At 48.6% G+C, this 26,234-nt stretch overlaps 10 protein-coding genes and 1 non-coding gene across 11 annotated transcripts, besides 3 other annotated features; 8 read left to right on the forward strand and 3 right to left on the reverse strand.

The window, feature by feature from the left end:
- Positions 1–1,948: 1,948 nt before the first annotated feature.
- On the reverse strand, positions 1,949–2,033 carry ACLA_021390. The gene has a single exon. It is a non-coding gene; the product is annotated as a tRNA-Tyr (tRNA).
- Positions 2,034–2,491: 458 nt separating this feature from the next.
- ACLA_021400 (baculoviral IAP repeat-containing protein) lies at positions 2,492–5,315 on the forward strand (the record flags this gene model as incomplete). The annotated part of the gene is made up of 4 exons (XM_001268851.1): positions 2,492–2,629; positions 2,689–2,985; positions 3,068–3,177; positions 3,227–5,315. 4 exons carry the CDS (start codon positions 2,492–2,494, stop codon positions 5,313–5,315), a joined length of 2,634 nt encoding a protein of 877 aa, XP_001268852.1.
- Positions 5,316–5,612: 297 nt separating this feature from the next.
- Positions 5,613–6,269, reverse strand: ACLA_021410 (U4/U6-U5 snRNP complex subunit SNU23; the record flags this gene model as incomplete). The annotated part of the gene is made up of 1 exon (XM_001268852.1): positions 5,613–6,269. The coding sequence occupies one exon, from the start codon at positions 6,267–6,269 to the stop codon at positions 5,613–5,615; it is 657 nt and encodes a 218-aa protein (XP_001268853.1).
- A 904-nt stretch (positions 6,270–7,173) lies between these two features.
- Positions 7,174–7,869, forward strand: ACLA_021420 (F-box domain protein; the record flags this gene model as incomplete). The annotated part of the gene is made up of 3 exons (XM_001268853.1): positions 7,174–7,597; positions 7,717–7,769; positions 7,831–7,869. 3 exons carry the CDS (start codon positions 7,174–7,176, stop codon positions 7,867–7,869), a joined length of 516 nt encoding a protein of 171 aa, XP_001268854.1.
- Positions 7,870–9,068: 1,199 nt separating this feature from the next.
- Positions 9,069–9,099: a microsatellite.
- A 24-nt stretch (positions 9,100–9,123) lies between these two features.
- Positions 9,124–9,926, forward strand: ACLA_021430 (blue light-inducible protein Bli-3; the record flags this gene model as incomplete). Its single annotated transcript, XM_001268854.1, has 3 exons — positions 9,124–9,321; positions 9,415–9,823; positions 9,907–9,926. The coding sequence occupies 3 exons, from the start codon at positions 9,124–9,126 to the stop codon at positions 9,924–9,926; spliced, it is 627 nt and encodes a 208-aa protein (XP_001268855.1).
- Positions 9,927–10,247: 321 nt separating this feature from the next.
- On the reverse strand, positions 10,248–11,995 carry ACLA_021440 (transcriptional regulator SPT3; the record flags this gene model as incomplete). The annotated part of the gene is made up of 4 exons (XM_001268855.1): positions 10,248–10,253; positions 10,304–11,143; positions 11,196–11,285; positions 11,951–11,995. 4 exons carry the CDS (start codon positions 11,993–11,995, stop codon positions 10,248–10,250), a joined length of 981 nt encoding a protein of 326 aa, XP_001268856.1.
- A 328-nt stretch (positions 11,996–12,323) lies between these two features.
- Positions 12,324–13,301, forward strand: dph5 (diphthine synthase; the record flags this gene model as incomplete). Its single annotated transcript, XM_001268856.1, has 3 exons — positions 12,324–12,458; positions 12,529–12,653; positions 12,704–13,301. 3 exons carry the CDS (start codon positions 12,324–12,326, stop codon positions 13,299–13,301), a joined length of 858 nt encoding a protein of 285 aa, XP_001268857.1.
- A 146-nt stretch (positions 13,302–13,447) lies between these two features.
- Positions 13,448–13,476: a microsatellite.
- A 387-nt stretch (positions 13,477–13,863) lies between these two features.
- Positions 13,864–14,612, forward strand: ACLA_021460 (uncharacterized protein; the record flags this gene model as incomplete). Its single annotated transcript, XM_001268857.1, has 2 exons — positions 13,864–14,457; positions 14,541–14,612. 2 exons carry the CDS (start codon positions 13,864–13,866, stop codon positions 14,610–14,612), a joined length of 666 nt encoding a protein of 221 aa, XP_001268858.1.
- Positions 14,613–15,018: 406 nt separating this feature from the next.
- On the forward strand, positions 15,019–15,751 carry ACLA_021470 (AP-2 complex subunit sigma; the record flags this gene model as incomplete). Its single annotated transcript, XM_001268858.1, has 5 exons — positions 15,019–15,053; positions 15,110–15,149; positions 15,211–15,240; positions 15,308–15,538; positions 15,650–15,751. The coding sequence occupies 5 exons, from the start codon at positions 15,019–15,021 to the stop codon at positions 15,749–15,751; spliced, it is 438 nt and encodes a 145-aa protein (XP_001268859.1).
- A 3,765-nt stretch (positions 15,752–19,516) lies between these two features.
- ACLA_021480 (sulfotransferase family protein) lies at positions 19,517–20,545 on the forward strand (the record flags this gene model as incomplete). The annotated part of the gene is made up of 4 exons (XM_001268859.1): positions 19,517–19,661; positions 19,719–19,891; positions 19,951–20,054; positions 20,110–20,545. The coding sequence occupies 4 exons, from the start codon at positions 19,517–19,519 to the stop codon at positions 20,543–20,545; spliced, it is 858 nt and encodes a 285-aa protein (XP_001268860.1).
- A 2,661-nt stretch (positions 20,546–23,206) lies between these two features.
- ACLA_021490 (arylsulfotransferase family protein) lies at positions 23,207–25,397 on the forward strand (the record flags this gene model as incomplete). Its single annotated transcript, XM_001268860.1, has 4 exons — positions 23,207–23,263; positions 23,369–23,497; positions 23,560–25,051; positions 25,126–25,397. The coding sequence occupies 4 exons, from the start codon at positions 23,207–23,209 to the stop codon at positions 25,395–25,397; spliced, it is 1,950 nt and encodes a 649-aa protein (XP_001268861.1).
- A 179-nt stretch (positions 25,398–25,576) lies between these two features.
- Positions 25,577–25,606: a microsatellite.
- Positions 25,607–26,234: the final 628 nt, after the last annotated feature.

The raw sequence follows: 26,234 nt of genomic DNA on the forward strand, positions 1-26,234 counted from the left end.
ACCACTCTTGCGCAGATGCACTTACAGAAGCTCGTATCGAAGTATCACTGTCCTTTCTACAAGGCAAACAGCTGTATAACTAGGACCCTGACTCTGGTCTGTGTGGGTTTTGGGGTAGTGAATGACCTGAACATTCTAAAGGGATACGGACGACCGTTGCGAAGATAGTATTATATATCGCCTCGAACTAGCTAATTGACCGCTTGCACACACCCATGTATTTTCGGTGGTCATAGATCAAACCACGTGTCTCTACAAGCCATAGTCTTTCAGCAGCCATGAGTATAAACAAACCATCCACTCCCAACTTTGTCGATGCAGGCACCTGATCAGGTTATTAAGATCCTCACATATTCCCTCTTCCCTCCGCTCAGAATAGAACGGTGCAAGGAGTCAATGCTCAAATCATTCGATACAAGCCAGACCGACGGTTTTATGTGTGACCAGACACCCAAGCTATTTGGACCAGAAATCCTGACTGTTAAATCCAGCCTCTCTGAGCGTCTGAGGCTACCATACAACCCAAACTCGGGCCTGTTCAAGATATCTGATTTGGAGAGAGACCCTTACCGACTCGGAAGTGTGGGAGCGATGGATGCCCTACGCGGTTGCTGAATATGAAGGGGTCCAGGCCTCTACCGAGGCGATGGGCGGTTACGCGGTATAATGGCGCATGCAAATGGGCAGCATGGCGCAAACCAGTGAAATTTGAGATCCCTGCCTCTGCTTCTTCTGAATTGACTGTGTCCTTGTTCGTCAAGAACAGCAACTTCGATGCGTCGATGCCGGCGAGGAGATACAAGCACCAAATCATATTTCTTGGGTCGGTCAATATAGACCCGTTCCTGGAAGCTCAGGCTCCGGTTCCAAAGTGGTATGATCATCAGAATGGTATGGGGAGAGTGCAACTTGGAATCTCCTACACGGAGAAGAGAATAGAACTCTTGGAGACATGGGAAGTGTGGGGTGTCCATAGTGAAAGTAGCCATGGTGATCTAGATCCCATTCATGTTAAAAATAAAGACACAAATCGAAGCTATGGCATGAGAATAATTGACATTGTTGACGATGATGCTGTTCTTGAATCTAACATGGACATCGATATGGCACAAAGCCTCAGCCTCTAGTCCGCGATCCACCACCATTTCATCGCACCGCTCAAGTTTGCTTTTCAAGCGGCAAATGGCTCAATGAGCCTCCCTTCACCAATGGCTAGTAATGGATATCTCTTTGACCACTTACAAAGAGACAATTTCTTTGACATTGGCAAGGCTAGATTCTATGCTGCGGAGCTGGTTTGCATATTAGAATATCTGCATGATAAATGTATCACTTTTGCCTCTCTAAAGCCAGAGAGCATTTTTCTAGATCCCTCTAGTCATGTTAGTCTATGCAACCCCGCACTTCTCAGATTGGAAGGAATGAAGGACAGGGATGGAGATCACATTATACCTAGAAGGCTAGAACGCTAGAGTATCCAGCTCCTGAGCTTCTCAACAACCAAAAGGCTTCCTGGGTAATAGATTGGGGGTATCTGGGGATTGTCCTCTATGAGATGTGGACAGTGACGCAGATATCACTCTCACATACCCTGTCTCGCCTGTGACAGTCTTGTCTCTGCCAGTTCAAATATGCCAGCCAATACCGAGGCTAGTGTATGTGGACATAACAACTAGCCTGAAGGCAGCAGTAGCGGCGAGGAGGAAGGGCAAGCATGGCTGTATGTTTTATTCCGCTGTACGGAGTATTGGAGTCACATACCAGCAGATTGTCGGTGGGAGTGTGCCTTGTAGGAATCCAGGGCCACTTTGTGTTCCTTTTATTTGTTATCCTTGCTTCCAAGCCTAGCAGAAAAACGATTACTTTCAAATTTTTAATAAAAAGATACAATCGAGAGGGAAGGGAAAGGACTTCGAATAAGAATCGAGAAAAAAAAGAAGTCTTGTAGTCCCCCGAGCCGGAATCGAGCCGGCGACCTTTCGGTTACACTTTACATTACAGCCGAACGCCATATCCAACTAGACCATCGGGGGTTTAGAAGACATTAGAGTTGGCCCTAGATAAAACTACAAGCCAAGAAGCAAAGCTTTTTAAAGCGCGATATAGCAACGTTCACCGCCTGTAGATAAACAACAGAAGATGCGATATGATTGCTGAGGAGATACAATGCCTGCAAATAGTGCGACATACCAATCTAGATTGTCTTCTCCTATCTCCAAAGTGTAGACAATTCGTGTCCCCTGATATTCTGTGAGAAGACTACAATCCTTCAGCTTATGCGAACCCACGAAGCCCCAGTCACGTGTTACCGTGTTCCTCAACCGCGTCTGACTACTTGACCCAAACAAGACTGTAAACAGAGCGCACTCCCCACTTAGCAACCGTCGCAGACAATTACAACCGCGACTGCGAACTTAGATGTATCTAATGTACAGCACTTCTTGATTCTCTATCACGACAATTTCTCAATGCGTCTGTATATTTTCCAACAATGATTCATGAAATGGAGACTTTCGCCGCCCGTCTGGCCAGCTTCGACCTGGTTCTCCATCCAGAAAGACGGCGGACATCAAGCGCAAAAGCCGTGAAGCCCATTTCCTGGCCGCATAGCAGGCCCTCACCAGCTGATGTACTACTTCCCATAAAATAATCCGATTTTCCGTGCTGTGACTGACTTCCAGTCCATAGCTTGCGCACGCAGGCTTCTACTACAATCCATATGAGACGAACCCGGATAATACGACATGTTATTTGTGTCAGCGCGCGCTCGATGGATGGGAAGCGGAGGATAACCCGGTGACGGAGCATCTTAAGCATTCCCAAGACTGCGGATGGGCTATCATGATGGACATTGAGCAACATAGCTCGAATCCCGCGGAGATTGAGGACCCAACAAGCGACAACATAGCACGGGCAAGACAAGCCACTTTTGGTGAACAGTGGCCTCACGATGGGAAGCGGGGATGGGTTTGCCAGTCTGAAAAGGTAGCGTGCATAACATCTTTTATCACGACAAGGCGACCATGTGATCATGAATTTGCAATCTAATATCCCTCGCTTGAAACAGATGGTGGAAGGTGGTTGGTACTTCTGCCCGACTGAGGAGAGCAATGATTTAGCCAGTTGCGCTTATTGTAAACTGTCCCTGGACGGCTGGGAACCCAAGGATGATCCCTAGTCAGTATCTTGTCGCTCCTTCCTTCTTTGCTGCTATTGACTTCCCCAGCGATGAACATTACCGACGCTCAGCCGATTGTTCTTTTTTCGTCTTTGCACAGCCCCCCGGCAAGAAATCGAAAGGATCCCGATCGAAGAAATCGCGTGTCTCCAAGGCTTCATCGCGCCTCTCAACTCAGTCTACAGTCTCTGAAGCACCCACAGTCGGGCTTGACGATCCGATGGACGGAGATGAGATACCTCAGCCAGTGGCCAAGACGAAAACAACGAAGAAGTCCTCCAAGTCTAAATCAAAGAGCGCCAAGTCCAAGAAAGATGACGCAGTGGACGTTGACAGCCAGATGGATGTGGACCCCGCCGAATATGTCGAGCCCGAGCAGCCGAAATCGAAGCGAGCCATCAGAGGCAAGAAGAGAACGAGCGAGGAAATGGACAGAGACGAGTCGAACATTGTGATTCCCGAAACCGATCGCCATTCCGAACCGCCCGCTAAGGAGAGAGCAACCAAATCACGCAACAGTACCGCTCAGCGAGAGGAGAGCGTTCAGAGAGACACCACCCCCACTGGTGAGCGCGAGGAGGATGACAGGATTTCCCGCGAAGAGGAATCCAAGAAGGGCCGCACTACTACTAAGAAAAAGACATCTTCTAAAGCTCGTAAGGTGTCAGAGACCTCATCCCTGGCAAAGGCAGCTCTAGAAACCCATGTATCACAAGACTCTGAGATTGACGCGGTGATTGAGCCCAATCTCGACAGGGTTGAGGCGATGACCGAAGCAGCTCCTGCAGAGACACAACCGCTCCCGAAGAAATCCAAATCCAGGAAGAAAGCCAAGAAGACAGTTGAAGAGTCTCCCAAGGCGTCCTATGATGCCGTTGATCAATCTATGGAGCAGCCGGTACCCTCGGATGACGATGAATTTGTCTACAAACGATCAATCGAAGCTGAAATACCGCTCGAAAAACCAAACTCTACTAAGTCTACAACCAAGTCAAAATCCTTAAAAGAAACAAGGGAATCCGAAGACAAAGTTTCCGAGCAGCCTAAACGTCGCTCAAAGTCACGCAATGACACTGCAGATGATGAGCCTGATCGCAGACATGAATCTTTTTTGTCTGTGGAGATCACGACGAGAAATACAGGGCTAGATGTCAAAGACCAACCAACGGACGACGAGCCGCAGGTGAAGAAAGCAAAGAAGAAGTCCTCAACAGGTAAGACCAAGAAGACTAGTCAGGTCGAGGACTCAAACTCTTCCAAGGGTGAAAGCCGTGCGAGCGAGAGGTCGGAAACAAGAAACAGCCTCAAAAAACAGACATCCCCACAACCAGACGAGCCTGTACCCGAACAACTCATCGAGCAAGATGCGCAAGAGTTGGAACATCAGCCAGAGCAGGAGATCGAGTCGGAGCAAGAACAGGAGCCGGATTTCGCGCCATCGCCGTCGCCAGAGCGAGAGCCACAGCCAGAGCATACACCAGATCTCAGCCAGTCGTCTGCCCGTCGCCGCTCATCTAAAGTACCACCCAAGACAGTCGAAAGATTTAGTGATATTTCGCAGGACAAACAATTTGCAAAATCCATTGCGGAGACACGGACGCCGAATTCCAACAAGACACCGCGGACTGGGGTGCACGTTGGGATCCAGCGAAACGATACCGTGTCCCCCCTTCCTTCCACATCGAAGAGCACGCCTTCCTTGTCGCCGCAGTCCTCTGATGCTGAAAACAAACCCCCCACTGTGAACCGATCAGTAGCACGAGCTCCTCTATCGTCGCCATCCAAAGAGAAAGCAGTTCGCATTCCTCTGGCGGCTAGCACACCCTCGCCATCGAAGCGAAATGCAAATACCGGGCTATTGAAGAGCGTACACCCATGGACTCCTGTCAATATCGATGAAGTCCTCTATGCATCAATGAGCGATAAAGAGAACACCGATGTTGGAGCTGGTCTCAACATCCTGAAAGGCGACCTTACTAGCCCTGAGAGGAAGATGACAGTCGAAGAATGGATTTTCTGGAACGCTAAGAACGGCGAAGAGAAGCTCAAGCGTGAATGCGAAAGACTGGTTACTCAATTTGAGAAGGAAGGTGCTCGAGCGATGCACGCACTGGAAGGCATTGAATGTATTGATTGATATGCCATGGCATTCGGATTCTGGTTTGGGCTGGTGTTAGGCGAATGGACAATGGGTCTTTGTATAACCACTTTTATTTTATTTTATTTGAAGTATTCGGCGATACTATATTTGAATCGATCTGCCATATCATAACGCAGTCAACACGATGCCTTGCTCTGTCTGAGCTAGAAGAATTATGTCAGTGAAAAAGATAGCTGAGGTCCAAAGTAAAAACGAATAAAACGCCTGGGTATACTGCAAACTGTGTCCCTCCTTCCGATGCAATCAAAAAGACCCATTTCCAAACGCCTTGTGTCATGCGATGATGCCCAGTCGACCTTCCCAACCATCATCCTCCTGTTTGATCCCGTTCTCACCACCCTTCCGGCGCTTTTCATTCCTCTTCCTTCTCTTCTCCTCTCTTTCTTTGGCGTCCTGTTCCTCCCTATCCTTCAATCGTTCCCCGAGATCCAGCTGCCACGCCCGCCGTTCCTCTGCCTCCCGAACTCGCTTCTGATGAGCCAGGAACCGCAACCGTTGTCGTACATCCTCCAGCCCAGCCCGAACAACCTCCCCACTCTGCCCGGTGGCGATCAGATGCTGTTTGCTGTTCAAATGCTCCACGAGCTGCAGGTTGTCCTTGAAGGTGAGATCACAGTCGGAGCAGTAAAAACCAGCGCCGCGACCTCTCTTGCCCACTGCCGATCCCGCCGGCACGATTGTTGTCTTTCCCACCATCGACGCAACATCGAGCCGCTGCTTACGGGATGTCGTCGCCTCGAGGGAGCTGTAATCCACCGGCGCGTGCCATTTTTTGCCGAGTAGCTTTGCCTCGTAGCGTGCCTTGCCTTCTTCCTTGCGCTTGGTCTCTTCGTCGGCGGCTTTTTTTGCGTATTCTTCGCGGTCCCAGGTCTTGCGGAAGGCGGTATCTGATGAGGGCGCGCCGTATGCGGTGTTGCCTTTGCTGGCCATGGTGAGAGGAAGTTTGTGAGGGAGCACTTTTGGGGAGTGTGGGGTTCTGTTCTTTTCTGAGGTTGGTAATCTTATACAGATACGGAAGTCTGGAAAATAGACAGATGTGACGTAAGGTAGATCCTAAGGTGTTCTAAAATTGAGGCGAATAATAATAATGGATGTAGTTCGAAGCGTTGAAGAATGGGTGGTGATAGGATTATCCAAAAGCGGCAGGCGGTGAGATCCGCAGTTATCTGACTTTCATCCTAGGGGACTACTACTAGATAGATAGATAGTAGATAGTCTACTCCAGACTAGGTAACCCTTTATCGAGTCGAAGTATCATGATTCATGGGACATGAGACATGAGATGAGGGGAAATGCAGATCGATATCCTGCATCATACTGTCTCAGTCTCGCATCCTCCCCTCTATCTTGACTATGTACCTATTTTCCACTTGTTTCACATTGATCGTTTGTGTACAGAGTACAGACGCTGTGTGATGTGGGTGGCTCCAAGCCTCATCTTATAGCGGACGATCATCTATCATCCTCCAATCGTCCGAAACCCCCCCATTTGACAGGAAACACAGGAAGGAGAGGGACTCAAGGGCGTCGTTCAATTGCCTTTTTTGACGCTCTGTGCTTTGCTTTTTGCTTTAAATAGTTGAAACGCCTTGTATTATCTATCCATTTTGTCCATGGCTGTGCAGCCACGTTGCTCTGCTTCAGTGATCTAGGCAACACCTTTGTTGTCTTGGTATATATTTGTCCTGGGCTCAAGTCAAGGTTCCCATTCTCTATTCTATCTCATATAGCTGCTGAAGTCGGTGTCTTTGGCTTCTTCTGGACCTTCTTCTCAAAGCAAGCACTTCTCTTCCAGTCATTCCCCCTCCCCCCTTAATCAATCAATCAATCCACCATGGAGTCTCCATGTGAAGAGCAACAACATTCCCCCAAGCATTTCCTTATGGGTCTACCCACAGAGCTTCATTTTCAAATATCTTCGTATCTTTCTTATCCTGACGCGCTGGCCCTGAAACACACTTCTCGTCATTTCTACTCTATGGTCTATACCGGCGTGCATCTGAAGGTCGACTGGCTGGTTCAGCGATTTGAACATAAGCTGGAATGTCCCTTGGAGAAGTGCTCCTTTCGGACAGACGAGGCATTCTGCAACCGAAGAATCCGGAGGATCATGGAACGCAGACGACGCCATTGGGAATGCCCTCGGCGAAGAGGCGGCTGCCTGGTCATTGAGGGCAGGACGTGCCAGAAGGATCTTGTTCCCATCTGGCTGAAGAAGGAAGATCGTGTGAAGCTCCTCAAATATGTGGGATATGAAGGTCCGTTTGCCTTGTCTTCCTCCTAGGATAGTTCCTGTGCTGGAGCGATCACCGTGAGGCTTGCAAGGCCTCGATGAAATGCTGTGGTGTTCATAATTGCTGACTCTTGTCTGCTGTAGGACTTGTTCATGGGCTGATATCTCTTTGCATCAACCTATTATGGAATCTCATTGTGAGGTAGATTCAGCCTCTTTCTGTTGGTGTTATACTTGAGCACTCGCTGACGGCCACAGATGGTTTATTCATTGACGGACTACCGGACGACATCATGATATACTCCTGGGACCTGCATCCACGGTGCCATCTGTCCAACAATACCAGATACCGTGCGATGGACATCACTGGAATGTCGAATTACCCCATGGCTTCGCCCAAGCTCTATCCTTATACGGAGTGAGTCTTGAGGCATCTGCGCTCTTCATACTAGGTTGATGACGAACATCTCATTGGGACACTGAGAGTTAAGCTGCGGCTTCTTTCCAGAGTCTCTTGGTTGCTTTTGCTGTGCCTTGCACAATGGGGAAACCTTAAGCATGTGGTGGCTACATCTTGAAGTGTGCGAGTTGCTCAAGACTGAAGCAAACTTCTCGTGCCGTTTGATGCTGATCTTATAGGCTGTGTCTTTCAGAGCCTGATTAGTGCTTTCACGCTTTGTAATGGTGTTTACCTGGCACCTGACGACAATCCGCTCCAGGGCTGGCATTGTGATAAGAGCACGAGACTTCTTGGCCCCTGCTCTTCAGAGACCCTGTTTTGGCCCAGAGGATGAGCAACATGAGGCCATACCTTTGAGGCTTGAGCGCTTCCTGGCATCTTTGTTGTGGTTATTTGTTCACTTTGAAGAACTGAGTGATAGCTAAGGGTTTTTATGTATATATTACATATGTGCCCTAATGTGCAGCACTCTTACTGTGCAAAACCTGCATAGATAGCCTACAAGGAATACTTCTAATGTAAGGATATGCACCCTGAATGAGAATAAATTTAGAAGTGGATAGCTATCTGAAATAGTCTGTGGTATTGGTGATTTGTAGCTGGCAGAAAGTCTTTCTGTATACTTCAACCAGGACTAAGTAATCTAGCCCATCTTCTATGTAGATCAGTATTGTAGTTATATAGATAATTCTTTATCGATCTACCATATTGATCACCCCGTAAAAGCAATGATCACAGTCCCTCTATGTTTATGCATAATGTTCACTGGGAAATCTCGATGAAATCAGAATTGGGATTGCTGCCTTGACGTCACTGCTACGCCAGGGCCAGCTTGCATGCAACAACAACATCATCATCATCACCAACATTCCGGATGGGCCTGTTCCTCTGATCCTTTAAGGAGCTCACGATACGTCAGTCGAATCTGTGATCAGAATACTTATCCGATGATACTCTTATCCGTTGTGTTATATATAACCCACCAGTTCCAACAATCGTCTAGCTACCTTCCATCTCTCAAGCCCAACTGATCTTCCAACAACAACAACAACAACAGCAACATCAACTACTACTCATCAACCACTACCACAATGTCCTCCACCATCAACACAAGCACCGGCAACAAGCCCATTGACCCCTACAAGGCCAAGAGCTTTGAAGACCCCCCTCTACCGCAGAAGGTCGAGGACCTGGTCAACTTCATCACCGAGACCAAGTTCGGCATGCTGACCACGCAAATCTCCAACAAGGACCTCTTGACCTCGCGCTGTATGGCGCTCGCAGGAAAGGTACTTCACATCCTTCAGCCTCCCCAGCCCACAAGCAACACCTACGAAACCAAAACGATCAAGGAACGCTAACAACCACACCCCATCTTCCAGGAAAACGGCGGCATCGACCTCATCTTCCACACAAACCTCTTCTCTAACAAGACCATGGACCTGACCGCCCACCCGCAGGAAGTCAACATGTCCTTCCTGGACCCCGTGAGCGGCTCCTGGGCCTCCATCTCCGGCAGAGCCGCCATCATCGCCGACAAGGAGACCGTGAAGAAATACTACTCGCCGGCGCTGCAGGCCTGGCTGGGTGATCTGGGCGACGGCGTGCATGATGGCGGTCCCGAGGATCCCCGCATCGGGGTGATCAAGCTCGAGGCGAAGCTGGCGACGTATGCGCTCGCGCGTAAGGGGATGCTTGGGCGCGCCGTGGAAACGGTCAAGAGCGTTGCCAAGGGTGATGTCCCTGCGATCACTAGTATCAGGGAATTGAGTGAGGAGGAGTTGGCGGAATGTGAGTGTTTTCTGTCTCCTTACTCGGAGATCTGGAGGTCTCTCGCAAAGGTGGGTTGTGCAATATGTGCTGACAGTTCGCAGGGCGCCGCACGCATCAATAAAGTCAATATTCTGCTGAAGACGAATTATGATATCACGAGCTTCGATCTCCTAATTAGGCGATCTATTACGGGTTTTCTTCTTCTCATACTGCATGAATCTGTCGTACGGATCAGTTAATAACAAATGTGAAATTTCATTCTGATTCGAGGGTGGTTCAAATTAGTCGGACAGGCCCCTGTGTCAATTGAAGCAATCTGGTATCGTACAATAATCATGGCTTGTGGGTATCTATCGTAGCATGGCTTCTCCCAAAATAACAATGACGCCGGACAACAAAACGCCTTGAGTCGCAAAAAAGAATAAGAGGTGGGTTAGGGAGATCAAATCTGTAATGCATGTCAGTACCAGCCCAGTTCCGAAGGTACGAAAAACCTACCAATCTCAAAGGCATCCGAGGCGGGATACGGCCATTGTGAAGAAGCATCGCAATGTTCTTGTTCGGGGTCGCTTGAAGTTTACGATAAGCCTCACGAATATGTCTAGGTTCAACTGGCGTGCGTCCCTCCTCAGGAGGATCGAAAAGACCCGTCTCGCGCTTACGCTTCTTGTTGTTTTCACCTGCTCCGCTCTCAGCCCCCCCTCGCCGAATCTTCTCACGATCCTCGCGTTCCTTGACCTTGAGAGCTTCTTCCGTGAGCGTCTGGACAATCTCAAAGGTCAAGAACCCGAGGATGTCAACGATATCGTCATTGGGTTTCGATTCTGTCACGATACCAAAGCCAGCCCACTCCCGGAAACGCTTGCTTTTGCGGTAGGTGAACGATGCTTGACGGCATTCTGACCAGAACACATATTCTTCCCTAGTCATATGTTTTGTGCGCTCATCCGCTGCTGCAAGACGCTGAAGGGTGGCGTAGTTCTGCTCCTCTTCTTCTTCATCTTCTTCATCTTCACGTTCGGGCACCTGGATGGAATAGAAGCTATTCACATCCCACGCAAGGCCAACGCGCGCTCTTTTGTTCTTAGGCTTAGAGGGCCCATCCTGGGGTCCAGCGACAACGCCTCCAGCAATGGGATCATCGGCCCCTGCGAAGTCCGCAGCATCGGCGCCGCCTTTGTCGTCGGAATCTTTGACGTTCTTACGGACATCTTTCCAGGAGAGAAAGGTTTTGAGACGCGACACTTTAGCCTTGTCATGTCGAATCAAGAATATTAAATCATCAGTAGAGATGGCGCGGACTCCACGGCGCGCAGCTAACGTTGTGCTTCGCACGAGCTGTAGAAAATTGTTAGTCAAACTACCAGGACGTATAGAGGTGAGGCCATACTATTTCAATAACTTGCTGGCGGACAATTTCTTCAATCAAGGTTGTTGTTTCGACAGAAGGTTCGGCAGTCTCCCCAGAGACGAACATCATCTGACGAAGAAAGTCAGCAAGTTTGTGCTTGAAATCCGCCATGGTTCCAAAGTCAAGGTCAGGGTGGTCAATTTCTTCTCCAGCACTACCCCGAGTCTCTGTTTCTTGAGATTCCGGAGGGTCCACAGATCCGGAGATTATAGTCTCGTCTGAACTATCATCCGACTCAGAGGACATGGCTGAATCGGAAAAAGATGGCTCATCCTCATCATGTTGAAGCTCTGCCGGTTGACGAAAAGAAGCACTTGAGAGTACCAAATCGTTTCCAGGCGGCATCGCTCTTTCAGACTTGAGAGGGGTGTAGAGGTAGAGAATAGGAAGGGGAAGACGATGAAAATATGTGAAAGTAGGAATTCGATGCTTCAGGGTAGATGTGTGCAAAAGAAGATGTTTGGCCAGGTGTTGAGCATAGAAAACCCAATACTTGGATCCCCCAAGCCTTGCGACGAAGCACTATCAGAGGGCGCGAAGACATTGATCAAAATGGACTTGAAGCACATGCTATACCGAACCCAGCAACGCAACGAACGACCATGAAAGGTCGCAGACAGCCCAGGAACTGGGTGCATGACGGTATCCCTGTGCTTCAAGTCCAAATATCTCTTTCTCCCAAGGCCATTGAGAGGACCGGGCAGGAATTGACTGGATGGGCATCGTCGACATACCTGCTGGATTTCCTGCCGATACTTGGGCGTTCGATCAGTGGCCATGTTGGAGCTGATCAAGGGAATAACCACACATAAACAAGGTGTAAAATTCAAATTTACGTCAGGCAATACTCCAACAATGGTTCTTCCTTTTATCTTAGGATCCAGAGAACATGAGATGATAGGATCGAGAGATGAAGTAACTGATCTACGATTACTATGGAGTATCTAGATCCACGGAGATGGCCAGGGACCTGATGTCCGGGAATCAAATTGTTCCGGTCCCCGTTCCGCCTGGCGCATTTGGTGGGGTGACAAGACAGAATTTCTGGCGGGGAATCTTGTCCAGCGATTGAAAGATAATATTCATTGTTGACTATTCGCATTCACAATGTTGTACCTCGTGGGTCTTGGGCTTGCTGATGAGACTGACATTACTGTCAGAGGCTTGGAGGTTGTCAAGAGGGCCGAGCGTGTCTACCTCGAGGCCTACACGAGCATTCTCCTTGTGAGCAAAGAGAAGCTAGTAAGTCAATCTTTGAATTGTTACTGCAAAGTAAATCGGCTTGACTAAAGTATGGTTGGCGCATCAGTAGGAAGCGTTCTATGGGCGTCCTGTCATTGAAGCGGACAGAGAGTTGGTTGAGACTGGCAGTGATGACATTCTGGCTGGAGCCGATAAGACAGATATCGCATTCCTCGTAGTGGGCGATCCATTTGGGTACGTTTGTCCCTTTTTATCACTCATTGATCGTTGTCTAACTGTCAAAGTGCTACGACACATACGGACCTTGTCCTCCGTGCCCGCGAGATGGGAATCGAATCCAAGGTCATCCCGAATGCCTCAATTATGTCCGGAATCGGATGCACAGGCCTGCAACTCTACAACTTCGGTCAAACCGTGAGCATGGTCTTCTTCACAGAAACCTGGAAACCATCATCCTACTATGACCGCGTCAAGGAAAATGTACAGCTGGGACTTCACACACTGGTGCTCTTGGATATCAAGGTTAAGGAGCAATCGTTGGAGAATATGGCCAGAGGACGCAGGGTCTTTGAGCCTCCCAGATATATGACGGTCGCCCAATGCGCGAGTCAGATGTTGGAGACCGAGGAAGAACGAAAGGAGGGCGTCTTTGGACCCGACAGCCTTGCGATCGGAGCTGCCAGAGTTGGAGCCCCTGACCAGAAATTGGTTGCAGGTACACTCAAGGAATTGTCCGAGGTAGATATGGGTCAGCCATTGCACAGTTTGGTGCTGCTTGGTAGAAGGGCGCATGATCTGGAAAGGGACTATATCAGGGAGTTTGCTGTGGATAAAGCGACTTTCGATGCCAGTTGGCAGAAGGGATATGGAGCGACCTCATGATGATACCGATGCAATGTGTCTACGTTCTCTATTTCAAATCAAAAAGGAAGGTTACAATAAATTGATATCAATACCAAAAATATGGGTGTTCTTGTTCTACTAATTTAGTCTAAATATTCATCGGAGAATTAGCTATGCAGTATTACCAGGGTTCTGCATGGCAGGGTTCTGCATGGGATAATCATACGCTAAAGCTAACCTTCAAAAAATAGTCATCAGAGATCTTCCACATGTAGATAGACCGGAAAGCAGTCAAATATCATGTCATCAGAGGCAGAGCGACACAGACGAGTCTTCAATTACATTTGTGGCAGTCCATTCGGGGCAATTGATGGGGTTCTGAATTAGCGCCAAATTCCCCTGTCCACCCAGAAAACGATGGATTAAATGCGACAGGTAGCAAGCTTCCTTTTCACCTGCATACCGTTTGTGCAACAACATGGCTGTTTCTCGACTTCAAGGATAATATGAAGTTGCATTACATTCCACTCGGGCTATCGCACCCTCGCCTTTCCAGCCAGAGACGCGAAATCTAGCAACCAAATCTAGCTCCGTTCCCGCAATGCCCGTCTACATGGTCCATGGTTTCCGGTGGCCACGCATTGGCTTCACTGGTATTCGAGTCTACATTGTTCTCCATAATTTAGAAGACGCTACAGCCGAATATGTTCAGCAACCAGAGACGAATCGTTTGCTTACCGAATGCTTCAAGAAGACGGACCCAGATATCGTAGCTCATCTGCCGGACCTGCGATTCATCGAACAATATGACCCCGAAGACACAACGAGCGAAATGGCCGTCAGCCAGCCCTACGCCTATGTCGCTGCCAAGGTGATCACACTTTCTGAGCCCGGAGCGCGCGCCCCTGCTCTCAGCTGGAACCCTGAGGATCTGGCCAAGGACTCACCACTGGACCCGGCCGCTTTGGAGGCTCTGACAAAGTTTCGAGATAAGTACGCCGCGGGCGAAAGAATTGGATGGTGGATTGTCTATAATGGGGACCCTGAAAGAGATTATCCTCATTCTGAGGGCGAGGATAGCTATGGTGAAGATTATGATTACGATGACGACGATGACTATGATGAGTATACCGAATCGAATGGTGAAAGTGCTAGGGACTCCACGGCACCAGTAACGCCGAACAGTCCTGCTGCAGTAAGTCTGATCACCCTTCATTGAGGAAGCTGTGCTAATATTTCGAAGTCCCTCCAGGCCCGATTTCCTGATAAGCTTGTCAGGTTCTTTGGCAGGTGAAAGGCGAATGTACGCTCGAAGATATGAGCTCGGATGTTCATGAGATGTTTCTCTAATGACATGACACGAAATCCTTGACCTAGGAGTATCTAGTGTCATACAAATTCAGACATTTCGATTTATGGATTTGTGCTTGAGGAAGAAAACGTTTCTCCTTTCAATATCACCATTGTAGATCAGATAATATAACAAGACCCTAATTGCGGTATCTCCTATCAGCAGTAGTACTCCGTAGTCGCTTGCAATATCCCTTTACGCAAGGCGCATCATACCTGGGGGGAGGGAGCTTCTGCTTTCACAATCACCATGGGCGGTGAGTGGTGGCAATGTAGAATCGAGGCCCTGATACCGATGCGGAGAACCTCAGCCAAATGGATTGACTGGTATGTTCTTGACCGCTACATAGCCTTCTAAAATCTTGCATACCGGCCAAAAAAACAAAAAAAAAAAAATAAGAGCAGGATGGTTTTATCATTTATATTAGTGCAGAACCGCCAGTGAGTTGCCTGGCCACGTCCGGTTGACTCCGTATCGTTCCTAACGGATGAAACAGGGGTAAGACGCGCCTGGCCAAGTGGTATGCGCCTTACAGCGTGAGTCTATCTTTAACCTCTAGCAAGGGAGCGCAATAAGCCGATCTAATGTCTATTCTAGGATGAGGAGAAAGTGAAACTCAAGGGCGAGGTTCGTGGCCTTGCGATCTCATGCGCCTCATACAATTTGAGCGGACAACTAATCGATTGAGTATCAGGTTCATCGCCTTGTCGCCCCCAGAGATCAGAAATACCAGTCAAATTTCGTCGAGTTCAAGCGGAGTACGAAGGTCGTGTATCGAAGATATGCAGGGTTGTTCTTCTGTGTGTGCGTTGACGCAACGGACAATGAGCTAGCGTACCTGGAGGCTATACATTTCTTTGTCGAGGTTCTGGATCAGTTTTTTGGCAATGTCTGTGAGCTGGACCTGGTCTTCAACTTCTACAAGGTGCGTGTGGTATACATCGGATTCCTGCTGGGTCGTCCAAGATTCCCTTAAGAATCGCGAGTTGTCGTGACAGAGGCCATGGAATCAAAGCTAATTGGATCATGCACGCAGGTTTATGCGATTCTCGATGAGGTCTTTCTCGCAGGCGAAATCGAAGAAACTAGCAAGCAGGTTGTGCTCACAAGGCTGGAGCACCTGGATAAGCTAGAGTGAAAGCGTGCCATCAAGGATCATGGCATCGCGAATAGAGGCCCTTGGCCTTTCCTTTACTTGCTGGACTGGTCGTTATTTTGCATCAGGATGACCTCGGGGTATGGTCATCTCACGGAGTTATGAGGAGTTGATATATTATCCGTCACATATTTGGGCGCATTTCTCGCGATGTTCATATCTGCATCTTATTCAAAATTCTCTGTACCTAATTCTTGAATACATCGATACCCACGCCTGTGAAACCGAGTCTCTGAAATATCCATTTCAGGTAGCCCCAGCCAAGCCAGCCTTGCATCTATATGTCTGTAACAGCCTAAGAGGATTGATGAGAGCTTGAGCCTCAAAGTCACGAGGTTCACCAGCAACAGCCGAAAAAACTGCCGTGATGTTTCGACAGGGCTAGCGGGGAATACCAAGGTCAGACATGCCAGCCCCAAAGGCCCAAAACTGATTCAACAACGATTGCATGCACCAAGCCACAGCATTTAAGCTCATTTAAACTTCTGAAGCTCAATGTAGCTGCTTTAAAGCCCATGCAGTCTGAAACATGGGGAGTTCATGCCGGACCTCACGATCGTTGCAGGTGAGGTGATTGAGGTTCGCGATTGCGATAGTAGTACGTATTGTGACAACATGTCTTGGCATCCGGTATAAGAAGGCACAATATAGACCTTCTCACAGCGTTGTTTTTTTTTATCTTTCAATATATTATCTTCCCATATTGTCTTCTCAGAATTCTTCTCATTGATGTAGAAGAAGACTCTTGGTTTGGATAGACTGATAATATGGTATTGATTGATTTCTCAGTTCAGTTTACTCCGTAGAAATCGCTGCCATAGAAAGCTAACATTGCTGACCAGAACGGACAGAATGTCCAACCATTTTTCCTGTGGATCTACAGGAGCTATTGATTACCAGAGACTTCCTCCCAGCATCCTTCATGCCTGTGGTTCTTTTACTACAGAGTACCATGAGGATGCTTACGGAATACAACCAGCATTGAATTCCGTTAAAGATACCCTGCCGTCTCAGCATGCGAAGTACGGCATCTCCGGCTTGCCATTGACTGCTTGAGGAAAAAGCTTCTGCTCCACACGCTGGACCACATGCCGAATCCTCCGTAGTCCGGACGGATAGGGATGATATCGACGTCGTGGTCTGTTACGTGCCGACTGCTGGAGCCTTGGTGGCAGAAACGGGAGTCAGTCGGAGATCACCATCACTTCATAAGCGATCCGACAATCGTTACCACTCCAGAGATTACCCGTCAAACTCGGCCGTCTTAGCTTCTTGGCTCCCAGAGGGTTCGTTTACCCACCGGCTTTCGAAGACAGCATATTGTTCGCCGAGTTGATAAGAGGTCGATCAACGGCATACTGAACGCTCTCAATGAGGATGAAACTCGGATGATTTGTGATGGGGCGACTATCAACGAAGATGGAGCGGAGCAGAATTCAAACAAAGCCCATCGATACTCCATAATAGTCGATGTTCAACTCATGATATGGCCATACCGCTATATCATTTGAGCATAGATCGACCTACCATGCGGGAAAGCGGGGAATCACCGGTTCAGAACTACACTGCCACTTGTCATTCAGGCCTTCAGCTCATGACTAGTTTTCCAGAATAGAAGCCCAACCCCTGGTCGACGTGGTGGTTTTGTCAAGTCAACAGATGATCCATTTGATCAACAAATGCCAGATGCAACCAGAGGATGCACACGGAGCACAAAAATCCGCTTTGAACTCGCCACGGAACTGGAAGATGTCCTGATTCAAGAAAGGGGTAAGAGAGAACCATTATATGATTAATGTGCCAAGTCGAAGTGTCGACCACTAACATAGGGCCAACTAATCGTAGCACAGGCATCCAGTTCAGGTCATCTCGCTTCTGGCTACAGACGACCCAGCCCACTAAGCCGGAATATCGGCCCTGTTCTAGAAACGTCAACTTAACCAAGGAAATAGGGATACAGTGATTTTGGCCTTTTGCGGGGACTATCAAGACTAGGTATCTAGTACCTACGGAGTAGTCAGCCCAAACTTGACGTTTTGGCAGGTTACAAGTTTCCATCCGTACAAGGCGTTACGAACTTACGATTGATGACCGCCATGGATTGTCCCGACGGCGGTCACGGAGTTTTCATGTGCTGTGACAGGGACAACTACTCTGTAACCGACTGACCCCTGCACAGGAAACTCTATCAAGGAAATGACGTAATGGCTGCATTGTTCAAGATAGAGGGTCAGACTGAGGTCTACGAATATCAATGGGATACCCAGAATCCCAGATACCATCTGAAGTAGCTAGAGTATCTCTACCTCAGTCTCGAAAGAGTCTCGCCAAAGAGCCTGACAGGCAATCTTTCGTTTCGAGGTACTATGTATTGATAGATACCGGTTTATGCACGGCAGCACGGATGATTGTTGAAGAAAAGCCATGTGGGGCCGTACCTGCGTTTCAGAGTTCAAAGTTTACGTACCGTAAGCTCGATACGCGTCAGCGCCACAATCTACGGAGTACACCCACTTAGCATTGGGAAACGCCATTCCTTACTGAGCCGGGAATTCCGTATGGATCATTTCCACACAATCCAGGAAGCTCAAGTCCTCAACCCGTTTTACCGATAGGCAAGCGAGTTGTCTACGCGGCCGATCTCTGAGTCTGCAGCCCAGAGTTTTTGGCAGGGCTCTTCTGCTTGCTCTGAGAGGCCCATTCAAGTGGTTTTCTCCGTCCAATTGCCCCGCCATCAAGTCACAGAAGGAGGGGGGCAGCATACGCAGTACGTAGTGTAGTATTTGCGTCCAGCCATCAACCAACAGCCATGCATTATCTGAAGCGCCTATCTATCTATCAGTGTGTTGATGAGACACCTATCAGAGAAAACGGAGTTATTACTGAAACCCAATAGGTATCGTCATTTTGTCTCTCTTCGATACCTGTGACGTTCTTATCAGCCATCGGTATCAGTTCGACTACCCAGAATGTGGGCGGAAGGTTGAGAGGGCGGCCGCTAGAGAGAACCGAGGAAACAGTGAAGTAGTGAACAGCCACATAGGGGAGATCAAGGTTCAATCCCTAGAATTCAATGGATCAGGGCGACAACAGAGGCAAGAGACAGCGTGATCGAGCACGAGAAACCGAAGAAAAATCAAAATCAAAATAATTGAATTATGCTTCAGAGTTGCCACACGCTATTATTGAACAGGAAATATCTACTCCGTAGGTACTACTACCTACGGAGTAGTAGTAAGAGGCTTGGGGTAAGGTCACTAAGGATTGAGGACGGGCTGCAAGTAAATTGCTCCAGGAACAACCCCGTCGGCCCAGTGCACTTGTAACAGAGTAAGTATTCTAATTGGATTGGTCAGATCATCAATAGTATTCCCGCCCATTTACTGTTCCATCTGTTACAAACGCCTTGGCATCTACGCACCAGCTATTTTTTTTCTGGAAAAGATACCTACTGATCTAGGTAGTTTCCTATCTGTTTCTTATTATTGATCTGCACTTCAGAAGAGAGTCTCCCTTTTTTAATTAATCACTCCGTAGACTCTTCATCACCTATTTTATTACTCTGGACATTCGCTTTTCTTCTCAAACGGCCGTTTACCTTCTTCTCTCGCTCTTCTGTTGTGCCGTTGTCCATCCTTTACCTTAGAGCGTCAATTCTACTGCCGTATACTTTCGTTATCAGACAGTTCTGCTTGTATCACACCTCAAAAGACACCATAGACTTCGAAACTCTCCCATCCATACACAATGTCGTTGATACACGCCGATAACCTGGCTCCTCAGCCTGCCACAGACATCTTCACCAGCGATACCTGCATTGATCGCAGAAAATGCCACCGCACAGTGCCTATGAAGGTCCTTGCTCTGGGTGTAGGAAGAACTGGCACAGCCTGTATGTCTCACCTTACGGGTTTGCAGTAGTGGTGGACTTTGGCTGACCTGCTGTTAGCTCTTCGCATTGCCCTTGAGAGACTGGGATACGTCAAATGCTACCACATGATGTCCGCCAGTGTAGAGAACCCCCCCGACTGTCTGATGTGGCACGATGCGCTTGCCGCCAAGTACGATGGTGTTGGTGAGTTTGGAAGAAAGGAGTGGGATCAGCTGCTGGGGGATTGCCAGGTATGATGCTGATTGAACTACCACCAGCAAGAATCAGGTTGCGCTAATACCTTCCCCAGGCTGTTTGCGACTGGCCTGCCTGTGCCTTTGCGAAGGAGTTGATCGAAGCCTACCCCAACGCTAAGGTCATTCTGTCGACCCGTGATGTGGATTCGTGGCATGCGTATGTAAATCCGCGTCTATACTCGAAAGGATACCTGGAATCTAACCTGTCGCAGTTCCGTCATGAAGACCGTCTACTGGCGTGTCACTGACCCCGAGCACCGCTTAGTTTCCCACTTCAGCTGGGCCGCCAGCATGTACTACCCCATGCTGAACAAGTTCTTCGAAACATTCTTCCGCGGCGACTTCCCCAACAAGGGCAAGCAGGTCTATCTCGACCATGTTGCAGAAATCCGCAGCCTGGTTCCTCCTGAGAGATTGCTTGAGTACCAGATCAAGGATGGCTGGGGACCGCTGTGCGAGTTCCTGGGCGAAGATGTCCCTGACACTCCCTTCCCCCGCGGAAATGACATGGCAGACTTCTTCAACCGATGCCGTACCCGTAACCGACGCCAGATGATGAACGCTGCTTTTCAGGCTGTCGCCATGGGTGGAGCTTTGCTGGCAACTGGAATGGCCGCAGCCATGATGTTCAAGCGCTTCTCCCGGTAATCATTCTTCGACCGATTCACCAATATCTCCTTGTCATGGGTGCTGGCGCCATTGACAAAACTTGCTGCTGGAGCTTCCATTTGACCCACGCTCCAAGCTCCTGATCCAATTACTTTAATCTCTTCGTTTGAACATATTTATGTTTGGTTTTCTAATTTTTACTGCTTCTCTGATCTCTTTGTTTAGCCTTTTTTTTTCCAATTTGTTGCCTCCCTTTCGGTTTTTTCTTACCCCCGAATGCAGCACAACGAACCTATCTTTCATTCTATCATTTGTTGTTTTCTGATCTATCATCTATGACCGGGACGGTGGAGAAGGCCTCTTGGCCTTCGATGTTGGGACTCTGTTTAAAAAAGGGGGTGTTCAAAGGATTTTCGACCACAGGTACATGCGAATTGTTGCTGCCTAGCTAGGCATTTCAAGATGAATGAATAAAGAATGCACATTACTCCATATTTGGCCTATCAATTCCTCTTTCGTTCAGCCTTGCCGCTGTCTTGGCCGCTGTAGCATGCACAGGAGAGACTCGGCACTCGCTATCATGCAGGATTCCGGGCCCCCGGGGGCCCAGCATCTCCAGTTATAATTATTCTCAACGTCGGAAAGCCGTCCACCCGCCTTGGCCAAGACGCAGACCTGGGACTGGGAGACTTGGCAGCCCTATTTGCTGCCGAACTAGGCGCCGCGAGAGATGGTCTGCTTGGCTACAGTCGTGGCGTCTTGGTTGAACTGGGCTCTCGAGGCAAACACAATGTATTTTATAAGGGGGCACATAACTGAGTAGTGAGCCCCAAATCCCAACAATTGTTATTGATATGTTGCGGGTGTGCCATGTGGGCCATGCCGGATACCCGGGGACATGGCCATCTGCAATTTGCTGGGAAGAGAAGCGAACCTGTGCTCCCCCTCGCTGTCTATCTACCTAGTCTAGATAATATCAACTTGCGTAGTTAGTTCGGTAATCATGAATTCTTGTGGCTTGTTTATTTAGATTAGGAATACGAATGCTGATGGTGTCCGAATCTGCATACCTACACAGCTACACTGCCCGGACTCCGGAAGAGAAGCTGTATACGTATGAACGCAGTAGTTCCAACTGGAATCAACATCCCATTTGGTGCTCTATCTCCCTGGCTAGATTCTCAGCGCTTGCGCCTCTCCTGAGTGTACGTACTCGGGTACGTCACCCACATACATCTCTGCAGCAGACTTACGAATCCCTCGACCTATCTTGCTGTAGAGTAGTTTGTTCTGGCCCCTAGTCTAGTTTTCCACCCCATTGCCTGACAAGTTACCGAAGCGAGGTGGAGCGGACGTTCCCAGCCACAGAGGCCGCTACTGACACTGTGACCCCCGGCTAAACCCAGAAAAGCGTGGCGCTGGCGCTTAGGGATGGGCGTTGCAGCGTAATACTAATGCGATATGCGGAAGGTATGCGGGTTAGTGACGCTTCCCGAGAAGGTGGTGGTTTTCTCGGCTTCAATGGGGGAGAGATTTACGAGATTGATACGGGAGGATTGGAATTATATACGGGTATGGTATGGGTGTATTATATACACTGGTGAAGGGAGTTGTAATGAGATTGTAACTGATGATGATGTCCGTAACCAAAGTTCAACTTTTTGTTTGTGTTGAATATGGCTGATATGATATGTTTGAATAAAGCTTACCAGACGTGATGGGCTTTGATAAAGGGCGAGGAGGGATATAGGAGACTGAGATAGAAGTAATCTGTTTCCATAAATACATTCAAAATGCATTTTTGCTGAATTAGTTTATCGCACCTGCAGCATATATTAAACATGCAATTATTCACGAAAATAGTGACCGTCTCTACCTATCTTTTTAGTCACAGCAGGCTGATACATTCTCAGAGTGAGTTTGCCCTTCCTTTACTCATCAGTAATCAATAAAGATCCAAGAAGTCAGTACTCCGTAGTCAGTAGATAGCCCCGTACTCCATACAGTCAGTGGTTATCAATGATTTGTCACTATGGATTGCTGGAGTATCGCTGCGGACTGTGGAGATATTTGCATGCCCATGGGCCATGGCAATGGCAATGGCAATGTGAATGATGAACCATGTACTTCCATCGTTCCATTCCTAGAGCCCTGCGTAATTTGACCAGGCCAATGATGATACGTAGCTGGCAATTTATGTCCCAAGACCCATTGCTCGAACTGATATCGGCTTGGATCCGGAAGAAGCCTGGAGACAATATCTGTACTTCTCTCGGCGTTACCTTGAGGCACAAAGCAGTATCTAGTTAGTGCCTTAGACCAAATATGTAGTTCCAATGTGTAGGCTGTGATCCTGTTGTCGAAACCCTTCAAAAAAAGTGTTGGATTTTCTGTATTGTCTCCTGATTCTCTGCAGATCGTTGGCCTGTGTATCATCTCTCCCCGGAGGAGAGGGTTTTGTGTATATCAACAATACCCCTGTATATCTTTGACCTACTGCTCTTTTTACTCTTTTCTGCATATCTGCGACTATCTTTCCCGAAGTTTCAACATCTCCGTCGTCTCCTTGCTTCCTTTCTTCCTCCCGTCGGAGGTTCCGAACCGGAGGGACATGTACCCATGATGATCAATCCTACTCACATTTCCGGAGGATGGGCTCCCTCATTGGCCTTCCAGGCCATATCGGCATGCCTTCTGATAATGCTGCTAGGATGCTCCGATCAAGCCATTGCAGAAATTGATTCAGAATTCCAATCGGTAAGTTTTTTTGGGGTTAGAAGGGCTGTATGGACATGCGGGGATGGCCGGAATCTAAATTGAAATGAGAGACAGCTAATTTATCATGAATGGCGCCCTTTAAAGAGGCCCGATCTATATCCGCCAGTCTTCACGGTCGAACATAACGTACCCGATAAGCTCAGTCCTGGCTACATTTTCCTCGGTCCATACGAGGCGGATAATTCTGGGCCATATATCTACGATACCGAAGGGGTAAGGAATGCAATCGCATCCGGGATTGTGTGGTTGTGCAGCTGGATTAATATTTCGGTCAGAATTTAGTATGGAGCGGTTGGGGCAATTCAGGCCCGGGGAACGCCCATGGCATGCACGTCTGCAACTACAAGGACACAAATCACTTGTGTTTCTTTCAGGGTGTTCAGCAAAATGGATACTGTAGGGGCCATGGGGTCATCATGGACAATCGATATCGCATCGTCAAGACTGTTGTCCCAGGGGGTGGAATCGCCTCTAGCGACATGCACGAATTTAAGCTGGTGAACGGCGGCGAGACGGCGTTGATGACGGTGTATCAGCAGCGGCAGTTCGACATGAGCCTCTGGAATGTTCGAACGGGCATGGGCTGGTTGATGGAGAGCATCTTCCAGGAGATCGATGTGGAAACGAACAAGGTCTTATTCGAGTGGCGGTCTCTCGATCATGTTGACCCGTCGGACAGTTACACCTACCCTGCCCACACGGACACATCGGGCACTGGGCTGGAACCGCGTTCGCCATGGGACTACTTCCACATCAACTCCGTCGACAAGAACAAGGACGGAGATTATTTGATATCCTCGCGCCATACGAGTTGCATCTACAAGATCTCCGGCAAGGACGGGTCGATACTCTGGCGATTACACGGAGCGCACCCATCGTTCAAGAATATCAATTTTAGCTTCTCGCAGCAGCACGATGCGCGATGGCTCAGCGAGAACAGTACCCATACGCTGCTATCGCTGTACAACAACGGCTACAACGGGTACAACCAGACGCATGACTTTTCATCCGGGATGATCATCCTCATCGACCACGTGGCCAAGACAGCGACACAAGTCCGCGAGTACAAGCCATTTGATGAAGAAATGATTAGCTCCAGCCAAGGCAACCTCCAGGTGCTGCCGAATCGCAATGCCTTCATAGGCTGGGGTAACAATGCGTATATCTCCGAGCACGATGAGCAGGGGAACCTTCTTTTCTGGGGTTACATCGACAAGGATAGGATCATGAACTATCGCGCATTGAAATTCGAATGGGAGGGCAACCCGACCGATGTGCCGGCGCTCTGGACGTACGCCAAATCGCCCGATGCGATGTCCCCGACCACCTTCTATGTGAGCTGGAATGGCGCCACACGCGTGAAGTACTGGCGCTTCTACGGCTCTGACAACCCCACCGGCCCGTACACTCTCTTGCGGCAGATCAGAAAGAATGGCTTCGAGACCACTTACACCAATCAGACCTTCTACCTCTGGTCGTACGCGGAGGCCGTGGATAAGCAGGGCGCGGTTCTGGGCACGTCCCGGAAGCAATTCACCTTCACGCCACCGGCCGATATGCAGGGTTACTGTGCGGACAGTTTCTGCGCAAATGCGCCAGCATTCGGGCTTCCTGGCGAGGAGGAGCCACAGCCCTTTATCCCTTCCGTGGGAATCAATAGCGTGCCGTGGGTTGATCCCAAGCACCCGGCGTCGCATAACAACCTGGGGCAGCCGGGTGCTCCAGCGCCTTCATCCTCTCCTTCGGCTGGGTCCAAGGCCACATACGGTAAGTTCGGCTCATAGGCCATACATAGTTGTGCACTGTGATTTCGTTTGAGTTAGCTGACACATGTCTTGTAGGAAAAGCTGGATGGGTTGTTCCTGTACTATTAGTTGGCGGCGTTACGATTGGCATCTTTGTGATTCTCCGGGTATATCGACGAAAACCCCAGCGCCAACGAGACAGAGCTTCATCCGAAGTGGCGAACGGGACAAATGACCAGAAGATTTCTCCAGATGCTGCTCGATTGCCCTGGTGGAACTGGCGGCGATGGATAGATGCTCCGAACGATCCGCCACACTACTTTCCCTTGTCGGAGCCAAGGACGCAACGGCACGGGAGTGATGTATGATTTGACACATCGTGAATAAAATTCTACTATGATACCCAGTATTATGCTCATAATGCTATCTATATTCTTGCATATGCAAAAGTAGGGATGATGAATGATCCGGCACGACAATACCTGACGGATTGATATGGAACCGTTCTGTCATGCCGTGACAGTACATAGGGCCGAACGAACGAAAAATATACCTATATATATATATATATATATATCTTTTCCATGTTTTCCGTTCGTCGTATGGGCAAATACTCGCGTACAAATGACTCGTGTGTCGATGCTGACGTATGGAAGGCCCTCTTTGTCTGCAGCGTTGCTGTCAAAGCGATCTGCACTGCCGTTGACCGCGCGACAGCTGGAGGATGTACGGAGTATATACATAAGTACTGAGTACGTAAGTCCATACGTATCTTTTTTTCTTTTCTTTTTACTTTGCAGAAAAAGAAAAAGAAAAAAAAAAGTAGATACTGATCAGATAGTTCGACCTCCACCCAAATATGGATGCTTTTGAGCTTTTACCTCTTGTCACTGAGCAACGTCTACGGATACTTTCATATATATACTCTCATGGATTCCACCAAACCAGCAAAGGAGATTACACTTTACAGTGGAGAAGTCCAGTTCCTGAATAAAATACCAATTGTTATATTCCGTACATCCAGCCTTTCCATGGGTCCTATAGTACTGTGTAGATTACTAGAATATCAAAAGAGTTTAGTCAAAGCCAAGGATCAGTGGATCTAGCATTCTCTTGGCGGATACCAGAAACAATTAATCACAGTGGGGTATGCTGCGATGGATATCCTCTCAGTCACAGAATACAGTGCTGATGAAACTTCTATA

The sequence above is a fragment of the Aspergillus clavatus genome, genomic scaffold (assembly GCF_000002715.2).
Source record: "Aspergillus clavatus NRRL 1 1099423829805 genomic scaffold, whole genome shotgun sequence".
NCBI lineage: Eukaryota > Fungi > Ascomycota > Eurotiomycetes > Eurotiales > Aspergillaceae > Aspergillus > Aspergillus clavatus.